We start from the raw sequence: 11,662 nt of genomic DNA, 5'->3' as shown, positions 1-11,662 counted from the left end.
GGTGTCCCAAAGTCCTCTGGGCTCCAGGCAAGTGTTCGAGGTTGCAAGAAATGAATAACTGAGTCACGATGAGCCCCGTTTCAGGATTGCAACAGAGCACGCTCATGTTGCTATTCCTCAGGAAGTGGTGCTGAATGTGTTTAATATATACACAGCCCAACATGACTGAGCAAACATTACTCAAGGTCTTGACAGACATTTGCCTTTGGGGTAAGAATGAGCACAAGCATGGGGTCAACAATTCAGAAGATTAGGAGTGGAAAGAGGGGGTGATCTACAAAGAACAAGTTGTTTCCTCATCTTTGTGATAGGTCTTGGTCCTACTTTGTCCACCTGTGAGTCCTGTGGTTGAAAGGTTTAGTCAGTTCATCATTGGTTATGGAATAAACATAGCACTCTGATTATCATTAATAATATTTATTTTGGAAAAATATTTTTAAATGAATTTTTTCATTAACAAAATGGTAAAAAAAAACTCAAATAACATTTGCACAATATTCCATAAATACATTTATATACAAAAAAATATAGTCACATAGACCCGAAGTGCCTTTGTACATATTTACCAAAAAATTTAAATTATAAAAAAATGAACATCACAAAATACTCAAGCTTTACAATTATCATGAAAATATTTTTACAGATTAAAAAAAATAACACACTTTTTATCACCTAGTAAAAACACATTTTAGTATCAAAAAAGACAATAAAGGCAGTGTTTGTGTCTCTAATTCAAGAAAAGACTGGCTCATAAGAATCCAAAATATACACTTCAGGCAGTGCATGCTTCTTATGTAGTAATTAAGTCCATTCATTTAAATATATATAGAAAAGCAACTGACCATAGTGCAATGATAAAATTTGTAAAAGGCAGTGCAACAGTAATCCTTGAACACAGACCCTTGCCTGGTGTCCATCTTGTTTATTTTGCAGTCACTTTGCTAACTTCAGTAGAGAACCAGCTCAAGCCTGAATTTAGTTTCTCAGCAGCAGTCAGTGAAGGAATCTATCTCCCATTCCTCTTTCAGCAGCATTCATTGGGGCACATCTCCTCTGAAATTGTTCTGAACAACCACCTTGCCATATCGCCTCTGGTTTACACCTGGTGAGAGAAAACATGAGCAGAGATCAGGAGAGGTTAATGGAAAGTAAGAAGAGGGCTGTAAGGGTGCAAAGAGTTGCGACTCTGCCTTTGCACCACGCAAGAATGGCCACTGCATGAAGCACATGAAGGGGTAGGTCAGCAGACCACAACCACACTATTTTGTACCCTTGTCTACAAAAGTCATTGTACCCATAACATCTACAGCAGCACATCACTGAGCTTGTCTTTACAACATACACAACATGACAAACTCGTGCTGTTTGGATTTCAACAGGTACAAATGGCTGTGGCACCATGAAAATAGTGTAGCTGCCCTGGCGTGTGTTAGAGGAGGGTCACCCACTGAGACTTTTCTCTTCTGGTCCAACTGCCAGGCAGTATACTCACCTCAGTTGCTATGATGCACTCATCTTTCTCTTCTGATATGACATACACCGACTGGTACTTTGTGTCCTTTGAAGTGGAATATACTGAATCTGGTCGTTTTCTTTCAGAAGTATCACTGTCAAAGACAAAAAGAAACAACACAGGTCAGATGGATGTTGCTTAATGCTACTTATGGGACACCCCACCCTTCAGAGTCAAGCTACCCACTGCACTCAGATGTGAGAGATACCTCTTTAGTTGTACTGCACTTTTCTCCTCTGCCTCTGAATCATACGTTTCACACTTGGCTTCACATTTGCTGTGCTCCTCTTTAACAGAGTCCTCGTTCTTAAGTTCATGCACCAAATTGTAATCCACTGATGGGTATCTGACTTTGTAGCCATTTTTATCGGAGTTATCGCTGTGAAAGTCTACTTTCTTATTCGTGTTTTTAATCTGAGTGGCACCAATGACACTTATGGAAATGTCTTTCTCACGCTGGCAGTTTGCCAGGTTGTTCATGGTCTCAGTCTCGCTCCTGCAGGCATCAGGCTGGTGGTGCCTCTTCTGCACTCTGAGCCTGACACAGACAACCACAGCAGCACACCCCAGCAGCAGCATCAGGACCAGAATAATCCCGGCGCAGACAGCGATCCAGGGGAACTGGGAGTTCTGGCTTTCTGTGTATTTCTCAGTGAAGTCGACGATGACGGGTCCCTGAGGTGGCTCAGGGAGCAAAAACTGGCAGTTGAGCCCGCCGTACCCCCGGGCACACTCACAGACGTAGCGGTTGTTTCTCTCATGGCAGGTGGCCCCGTTGTGGCAGGGGTTGTGTTCGCATCTGCTCACCGGGGTGCTGCAGTTCTTCCCGTTGTATCCCGGCGGGCAGGTGCAGGAATAGTCATTGATGCCATCCTGGCAAGTCCCTCCATTGACGCAGGGAAAGGAGGCACAGTCGTCCACGTTGTCATCACAGTGTCTCCCAGTGAAGCCAGCCTGGCACTGGCATATGTAGGAGTTCCCCAGATCAACACACTGGGCCCCTGCAAGACATCAAGAGAGACAAGCACTGAGTGGTGGGCAGCCAGACCTGACAGCCTCCCACCTGCTGCTCGCGGGATAACCATCACCACTGGCAGCTGAGAAAAGCTTTCTTTTTGAGAGGTTAGCTCAACCTTTGCCAAGTCTGACACACCATAAAAAGTATGGGGTTTTTTTAAGGAAAATATTTGTTTATCAGATCTACTTTTCATTCCCCATCCTAGTCTCTTTTCGACATTTCACCCAGCTTGGACAACAAAGCTAGTCCAGATCAGGTTAACATCACAATCTTGCTTTCCAGAGTTTGAGTCACAATGAATGAGGAGGACTGAAGTAAAGAAAGTTTCTACTAGTTTAATCAAAACAAGAAGATTACTGTTATCAGATTACAAGTAATAACATTTAGCACTTGTATGGCATTTTGCATCCACGGACCTCAAAGAGTCTTTGCAGAACATTTGCAAGTATAATCCTCCACATTTTTATGCATGAAGCTTCAGGTCAAGTTACCTGGCTGCTGTCACCCCTTGGCAAAAAAAAAAAAAAAAAAAAATGCTATCTGTAGCAGTGTCCCAAGCTACATCACTACTTTTTAAGTACAGTTCTTCCACCAAGTCAACTATTCACATGACATGACATGGACCATGATTGATCCATGGGCCCGGTTATGAACTCTAGACCAGAAGCCATAGTAACTGGATGGTCTCCTTTTAGAAGGTCACCATAGCATGTTTGGCCTTACCATTAGCACAAGGGCTGGAACTGCAGTAATCAATTTTCTTTTCACAGTTGAACCCAGAATAACCCAGTGGGCAGCGGCAGCTGTATCCCCCATCAGGGTTGTCGGTGCATCGCCCACCGTTGAAGCATGGACCGTCAGCACAAGTCATTGCACTCAGCTCACAGTTTTTACCATAGAAGCCTGGGGGGCAGGTACAGGAATAGCTGTTCTCAAGATCCTGTGGGGAAAGAAATCCGAAATGTTCAAAATATTTATCTAAAGCTGCTTTGAAATCCAAAAAGGAATTTTGAAAATCAGTAAAACTGACATTAACTCCTCCCTCGGGGTTTCAGTTGGCACAAGCAACTCAAACTTACAGTGCAGCTTCCACCATTCTTGCAAGGGTTGGCATCACATTCATTGATTTCAGTCTCACAGTTGGAGCCTGTGTACCCAGGTCGGCAAGAACAAGTGTAGCTGCCCTGACCAGTGTTGGTGCATGTGGCACCATTCTTGCAGGGCTTGTGGTGGGTGCAGTAGTTCAGGTCTGTAAAAGATTTTTAAAAAAAAAGAGAGCAGTCAATATACTTGCTACTTTGCAAGGCTAGCACAGGGTGGGTGAGCTGGAAATAGCCACATGCTCTCTGTATTTTAAAACAGATACTCAGGCAAGGACTGAGGACTCACCCTGGTTGCAGAAAAGGCCACCCCAGCCTTCTTGGCAGTTGCACTGCCATGGCTGCTGACATGTACCATGAAGACAGCCTGGGTATCGGATGCACTCATCACAATATCGCCCCTGCCAACCCACTCTGCATCTGAAAATAAATGAATAAATAAATAAACAAAAAAACCCAACAACAAAGTCTTGTCAGATTTAGACTGCTTACAGTTGGAAACCCTATCGCAAACTCTGCAAACACATTGATGCCAGGGATCAAGTTTCCTAAAAGCCCTCAGTGATCCTTCATGTGAGAAAGTCACTGAGTCCAACTGTAGTATCAGCTTTCATCGGGCCCAGCTATTTCTTCCACTTCCTTAGATAGAGCCATGGTTCCAGGTAGTTAATTTGTTTACTCTAATAACAAACAGCTAAGTCGTACACACAGCACTGTAAACTCATTAGGTCAATATTAATAGCACTGATGTTTGACTTGTAGATTAACACTTTGATCTAGCATCACCTGGATTTCTCAAACTACTGTCTAATATGAAGAAAGGCACTTAAACTGACCCTTCAAATGACCAATGGCTTACTTAACACCAGACCATCAACGTTAAAGACAAAGATGAGAGCAGGAGGGAAGTAGAAAACTTACTTGCATTCCCCAGGTTTGTCACAAAAGCCGTGTTGCTCATCGCATCCAGGCAAACAAATCGCTATAAAGAAACCAAGCAGGGAGAGACATCAGCACTGGGGCCAAACACCCGCTTTCACAAAACCGATTCCAAGAGCACCTTGCAGGTGGGGAGTGAGCCCCTTTCACTGGGTCACGGCAGTTAAGCACAGCTGAGTTAATCTCTGGAGTCCACAGGAGTATTGATCTCACCCCGTAACTGGGCACTGCACTTATCGCCGGGGATGAGCATTCTTCTTAATACAGTTGCACACAGACAAAAGAGGGCTCACAATTGCTCCCGTCCCCACAGCCCCTCACCCCCCCTTCCCTTCCCAGTGAGGGTCAGAAGTCCTTTTTTCCAATTCTATGCACACAGCTCCACCTCTTAATATCCCCCAAAAGTGTGTGTGCAGATAAGAGTGGACAGCTGGTGTGCAGGGTGCCAGTGCAAGACAGCTGCTCTATTGTCTATTCTCTCCCAGCAGCTGCCCCACTGCAACAATACCCCGGCCCCGGAGCCAATGGGGCTGGCGGCCGGCGGCCGGGCAGCCTATCCCTGCCCACAGTTAATCTATGGCACGCGCGTGATTTCGCTGCAAAAAAACTTTTTTTTTCTTATTCAAATAAATAAGTCTAAAGTTCTTCCTCCCTCCTCCCCCACCTCCACTCCGCTCCAAAAAGGGGTGGGCGGGTGGGTGCAGCCCTGGTAAAAGAGGTAAGCAGGCCAGCGGGAGGGAGGATGAGGGAAGAGGAAAAAAGGACTTCTGCTCATTACTTTGCCTGGTTATGGAACTCATTAAGCAGGCACTGCAAAGTTTTAATACAACAAAGCCAGCCAGAGACAATGGCATGCAAGGGGAAGGGGGGGGTGAAGAAAAAGAAAGAATCTGCGCTGATAATCAGATTGCCTCCAAGTTGGAAAGAATGGAGCTGGGGGCAAGGCGACGGGAAGCAATCTGCAACTGGCAGCTCCACTTGCTAACAGCAAAACATTCTTTTTGCATGCACACATAAACACATCTCCCCTGCTTAGCAGGTTTGCATTGCTGTTATAATCTGGTTTTTTTCTGAGAGGGAAAACAGAGCAAAGAACGTACATAACAAATCAAGAAAGACAGACAGTCTTCTACTTTACTATGGGAAGAGCAGCAATGCACAGACATCCGAAAGTGCTGACAGCCCTGAAAGAGCTCATTATCAAAATGCTTCCTTTTTCCACACCCATTGACACAACTGCTCTAGGCACTTTTGGCCATGGGAAAGGTTGTAGTTCCTATTTAAAACACTATCAAAGGAAATGCAGGCTCCTCTGCCTGCTGTTTATCATGCAACATTGGACCATGAACTGATGAAAGCATCCTAGCAGTCACTAAGAGTGTGAATAATCAATATGGATAGCAGTTCTGCTGAGACCACAGTGTAGGTGGGCTTTAAGAAAAACAAAAACACAACAAGAAGAAAACCAAGAGGCTGCTTTGCAGCCTGTAACTGTTTTCTCCCTGCCTGGCTGGCCCTTTGATGGCTGGAGTAGAGTACTCACACAGTACATCATCTGCCAGTGTACTTTAGATCCATGTATACACACAAACAGAGAATGCCATCACATGCTGCAGCAGGAGCTCAGTCTGCGTGTTTGGGTGTACACCACTATATATCTACAAAAGGACCCCAATCTAATACAAAGCTGGAGGTATCTGACATCTCTGACTATCCTCTCTGTGATCTGCTTACTCTCCCAGGTTTCCTACTGTATCAACACACCACATTCCCCAACAACTTCAAGATCAGGTGTACTTTAAAATTCATGTCCCTCACTACTTAATTAGTAGTAATGATTGTGGCAATAGTACAGTCTTCTGTGCCATTTTGAGATGAGGAAGAAGTTGAATGTTCTTATGGAACAATCTCTGCTAATGGCAGTTTTTGAGTACCCCAAATGAGAAATGTAGGGTCTAGAGGATGCAGATAATATCTTGGACTTCCCAATACTTTTCTCAATACAAGGTGGCAAGATCAGGCCATAACAAGCCTATCAATAGGCCTGCTGCACAGATATTGCCAAAACCTAGCTCCCTCTCCTGAAGCCATGTACCCTGTAGATAATGGTATCAATGTACCATGTTTGAAGAGATGGCTAGATATAAAAAGTAGTCCTGATATCTTTTAATAAATCTTCAAACAACTGCTGAACATTTTGCTATCAGACTTGATGTCTATAGCAAATGAGCAAGAGTGTAACATTGACATTATATTAGCTTGAGAAGGGGCTGAGTTAACTTTCTGCGGTAATTCTGAGGACCTCCTGTCCCCTGCACCAGTAAAGCTTGTACACAGCACCAGACCTCCACATGTCATTGCTTGGTTCCCCCTCTCCCACGGGACCTGATGTCAGAGAAACACCCCCCGCCAAGAGCTCAGGGGACACAGCTGCAACTGACGCCCAGGGAGACAAGAAGGTGGACACTCACGCTCAGTGCAGTACTGGCCTTTCCAGCCCGGGTTGCAGACTTTCTCGCCACGCTCTCCGCAAGTGAAGTGACCAAAGGCATCATCCCGGGGGCGGCAGAAGACGGAGCAGCCTTCTCCGTAGTAGTGCTCATCACACACAAAGCGATAGGAGTACTTGAGGTCAGTGCGGCCGCTGCTGTGCAGGTCCTGGGACCACTCTTCACCCACCGCCAAGTGCCTCTGGGTGGCCAGGCGGCTGATGAGGCGCTCGGGGTTTTCTGTGTGAAAGTGGAGAGGTGTGATTAGGGAGCCCGAAGTGAGCAGAGGAAGACGCTCAACAGGGGGTATCTGGTGAGAGGGGAACTGCAAAAGCAGTATGATAGGGCTATGTGCCAGCAGGTTGGCCTCTCTTCCCATGGTCTCCCACAAAGGAGCAGGGATGGGGTGAGGGAATGTGCTACACATCACAGAGAGAGGGGCTGAATGGGGCCGCAGTGCTGGGATTGTTCCGATGAGAGGTCTATTTCAGGACAGTTACCTGTGGTGAGGTCGTCAGGCGAATCCGTATGCAGAGCCTCAATAATGAGCGAAAAGGTACCCTGAGGAAAGAAGGAGCAGAGACAACACGCCGGGAGAGCGTGAGAGAGGGCAGGGCCAGGAGGCAGCTACCCCAGCCTCCCAGGGTTTACTCAGGGGATCGGCGACACCTCGGGTGGCAGTTCACGTGCCTGGGGCGGCCGGGGTTGTGGGGTGGGATGGGACGGGACGGGACGGGATGTGGGCTGCCCCCTCCCGCGCCGCTCCCCACTTACGGGCCAGGTGAAGCCGAAGGGGAAGCGGATGGGGTTGCTGAAGGCGGGGTCGGCGCCGCCCGCACCGTCGGGGACGCTGAAGGAGTTGGCGCCGAGGACGGGGGTGATGGCGCTCCCGTAGGTGCAGGGCGGCTCGGGGGAGACGCTGGCCTGGTAGTGCTTGAGGCAGACGCGGAAGAAGGTCTTGCAGTCGCACTGCTGTAGCCCGCCAGCGCCGGGGCCGCCCCCGCGGCAGCAGTTGCGGTTGCTGAGCAGCCCCTTCTTATTGACAAACTCCTGCAGCTTCAGCTCGAAGACCCCGGAGCAGCCGACCTGCAGGGTGGGGACCGCGGCCGTCAGCCCGCCGAACAGCCCGCTATCCCGGCCCGACCTCAACCCCGCCGGGGATCAGCGGGACTGAGGCCCCACTCCCCGCCACCCCTCCCCGCTTCTCCCTGCTGCCACAGGCAGTGACTGTGCCCGACAGTCCCGCGGGACCCCCCGGCGCAGGGACCACCGCAGGCATTTGAGCTCCTCCCCAGGCACTTACCTGGCAGCGGCCGAGCAGCACCGAGAGAAGGGCAAGCGTCAGCAGGAACCGACCTCCCATTTTGGAGGGGCAGCTCTGGTGCCCTCGCTTTCCTCCCTCTCGTCTTCTCGTCAGAGGGGAAAGGGGAAAGTGTTTCTCGGAGAAAGGGAAATATAGAGCGGCCAAAGCCGCTCGCTCCAGCAGAGCTGGAAGAGTTAGTGTCACGGTCTCCTTCTTTCAGGAGTGTCTCTGACTTTTTTTTCCCCCTCTGTCGATACCTCTAGGTGTAGCCTGTCAGCGACTGACAGCTCTTACGGATGGCAAAAGAAAAAAAAAGGAGCGGGGGGGGGAATAATAAAAAAGAAAGGTTAAGATTAATCTGCTAAATACTTTTTCTTTCCCAATCCACGGTGCTCCTCCTTTTCTCCAGGAAAAAAAAAAAAAAAAAAAATAAAAGGCAACTTAATTCCCAACAGAGGCAGAGAAGAGGCTTCCCAAGGAAGATTAAAAATCGGCGATCTGGAAATCCCTGCAGAGGCAGCGGCGGACACGGCGGCAACGGCGATAATTCCCGGTGCAGTGAGATGCGGGAGCAGCTCTGCGCGGCTGCGCTCGCCCTGCGCACGTCAGGGCTGGTGGGTGTCAAACAGCAGCGGCGGCGGGCAGGTCACCTCGGAGCCTTGATCTCCCTCTTTCCTTTTCCTTTTTCCTTTTTTTTTTCTTTTTTTTTTTTTTTCCCTCTTCAAAAGAAGCGAAGCTCTCTTTCCTTGTTGTGGGCTTACTTTTGTTTTTAGAGGAATCCCAGCCAACAAAAATAAGCTCGTGTCAATAGCGGCGCACGGAGCGTGTCCGGGTGTGCTCCTACGAGGGATGGGGGGGGGGGGGGGGGGTGCCTGCTCCGCGCCGCGGCTCGGCGGCTCTCTCCGAGGGTGAAGCGCTAAGGATCTGCCTCTTCTTGGGCGCCTGCCTCCCTTATATCCCGCCGGCCGCCTGCATGCCTAATGAGATGCAAATGAGCAGCCCCCCAATCTGGCTAGAGCTGTCACAAAGGAGCCACTTTTCCAAACCCTCCTCTCAATGGATCGCCAAATGGTCAGTGAGCTGTAAAATGTGCAACCCTCCTCCCCCTCCCCTCCGTGCTCACAAAACGTGCTCATTTACATTCCTGCAAATTTGGTAACCGCAAGAATCCCCCTTCTGCTCCGGGGAGAGAGTAACACCCCCTCTGCACCGAAGAGAGGCAGCGCAATATACTCCGGCGAGAAAACAACTCCGCGGACGGCGGATTGTAATTACTTCTTGAAACGTGCAAAGCAGCCGCCGTGCCCCCAAAAAGTAATTCGGTGATCATGACCACTTCCAAGGGGCATCTTCGACTTTAAAGGGACGAGGGAGGTGGGACCCAGCGGTCCGCACCAAGGGGAAGCTGATCCCTTGAAATTCACACCGCATTTCCCATGGCATAACCAGGATAACTGGGGAGGGGGGCTATGATTTTGCGGGAACCGAGCTGGGGATCGTCTTCCTTCGGCTCCGCTCAGAGCGCTCATCCCGCCGGCGGAGGGAAGGGGGGTCTACGGGGGTCCCGGTGGCGGGGGAGGTCGCGGGCGGGTTCGTGGAGGGGACCCGCGGAGGAGCTCCGCAAGCCCGTCCCCGACGCGGCCGAAGAGAGCTTTCCGCCCGGGTCCTGCACCCCTGTATGATTATTATCATCATCACCAGCAACCTCTCCCTCTCTCTCTTTTTTCCTCCTTCAGCTTAGTAAAAAGTGAGTTTGGTGTGTGTCGTTCGCGTGGCTGTCATTAAGGCCGTTTGTTATTGTGTGAGGGCTGAATCAGTTAGCTCTTTGTGCTCTCAGCTGTATGGTAATGTAGGCAGCACCTGCTCCCCGCACAATGCGAGGGAGAGAAAGAGCTCCCCTCGGCGCACGCTACTGCCTCTACAACAATGTCCGCACATTTTTTAAAGAAATCCCTTGCAGCACTTACCCCCTCCGTAAAAAAACAAAAAAAAAAAAACCACACAACTTTACACCAACCGTCATCTTTTTTTTTTTTTTTAATATCCATCAGACACTAGAACTTTTGTTTTTATCTTAAAAACATGGAAAGGAATTTACTGGTGCGGTGAAAGGGGGATAGAGATGATTACCATTTGAGCACTTTCTTAATGATGGATGGATGGGTGGAAGCAGAGGATAAAAGTTGGAGGGCGACTCTGGCATGTCACTCGAAGCGGGGTTTTCCACTTTGTTTGGGCCCTCTGTTTAAACACCTTCGGTAGGCACAGGCAGATTCATTAGGATGCAAGGTGTAACTGTCTCTGTAAATGTCATTTTAATTGTAACAGATCATTTCAGCACAGATTAAGCTTGTGTGCAAAAGGAGAGGATTTGGCTACAATAACCTCACTGTAGGTATGCCGTGCTAAAAGCCTTATTATGGCGACTTTATTGGGTGAAACGTGCATTTGCATGGCAAAATGTGACTTTCATTGAAGCAGATGTCTTGATCACAAATTATCTTACAATGCGCTAGAAAAAAAAAATCTCAAAGACTTCTTAAAGTAAAAGCATTGGGTAATACCAATTAAAAGAAAATCACTAATGAGTTCATTCATCCCAGCTCTTCTTGACTGTTCTAGGACTGTAGCTGCCCTCGTTCATTTACCCGCCGTTTGTGGCACCTATCCCAAACCCAGGCAGGTACTCGCAGTACATAAACACGCATCCAGACACTTGCAACGTTTCGCCACTCAACGTGTGTGTCCTTTACATTTGATTTTGGTCGAACGAGCCATCCACATCCAGGTACTCGTCTTCTACGCTCTCCCTGCCCCTCAACGCTTAAGCGAAAGCTTAAATGTACAGGAATGTTTGGTTGCTTTTTTTTTCTTTTTTTTTTTTTTTAGCCCGGAGTTATACCTGGGTAGGGAAGGGAGCAGCAATCCCGCGGGCAGCGTGCGAGGGCGCAGAGAAGGCGGCCCTGTAGGGAGCGGAGCGGGCGGTGGGTGCGCGGAGGACGGGCCACCCGCCCGGAGTGCGCAGCCCGTGCAGCGGGGAGCGGGACGGGGGCGCGCCCCGCAGCAACGCCGGACTTAACTGCACATTACTTTTGCCACCTAGCGTCAACATCTTTTCAAGTGGCTTGCCGCTGCTTCGCGAACTTTGCTGCGGCGTTATCCGCAGGACAGGGAGAGAGAGAAAAAAAAAAAAAACTAAATCGTTTCGTATGGGGTTTACTAAACGAGTGGGGCAAGTAGGGAGGACAATATTTGTCTTGAAATTTGGGGATAGCTCATCGGTGAAGGCGAGAAGTGACA

The 11,662-nt window shown here is 48.8% G+C and overlaps 1 protein-coding gene across 1 annotated transcript; it reads right to left on the bottom strand.

Moving 5' to 3' along the window:
* Nucleotides 1-494: 494 nt before the first annotated feature.
* DLL1 (delta like canonical Notch ligand 1) lies at nt 495-9,354 on the bottom strand. The gene is made up of 11 exons (XM_065833999.2): nt 8,363-9,354; nt 7,834-8,145; nt 7,560-7,620; nt 7,042-7,299; nt 4,553-4,613; nt 3,921-4,051; nt 3,611-3,780; nt 3,255-3,471; nt 1,722-2,514; nt 1,493-1,607; nt 495-1,102 (listed from the first exon to the last, which is right to left on the bottom strand). Exons 1-11 carry the CDS (start codon nt 8,420-8,422, stop codon nt 1,097-1,099), a joined length of 2,184 nt encoding a protein of 727 aa, XP_065690071.1. The 5' UTR covers nt 8,423-9,354; the 3' UTR covers nt 495-1,096.
* Nucleotides 9,355-11,662: the final 2,308 nt, after the last annotated feature.

Source organism: Patagioenas fasciata, chromosome 3 (assembly GCF_037038585.1).
Source record: "Patagioenas fasciata isolate bPatFas1 chromosome 3, bPatFas1.hap1, whole genome shotgun sequence".
Lineage (NCBI taxonomy): Eukaryota > Metazoa > Chordata > Aves > Columbiformes > Columbidae > Patagioenas > Patagioenas fasciata.
The sequence above is the reverse complement of the archived record's forward strand: the minus strand, read 5'-3'. Positions and strand labels throughout refer to the sequence as shown.

Bases quoted from the DNA above. Each gene is read 5' to 3' on its own strand.
- DLL1 (XM_065833999.2), bottom strand. From the start codon at position 8,422: ATGGGAGGTCGGTTCCTGCTGACGCTTGCCCTTCTCTCGGTGCTGCTC. The intron at 4,052-4,552 runs GTAAGTTTTCTA...ATTTATTTTCAG, and splicing joins GACAAACCTGGGGAATGCAA to ATGCAGAGTGGGTTGGCAGG. The intron at 3,472-3,610 runs GTAAGTTTGAGT...CTTTCCCCACAG, and splicing joins AGAATGGTGGAAGCTGCACT to GATCTTGAGAACAGCTATTC.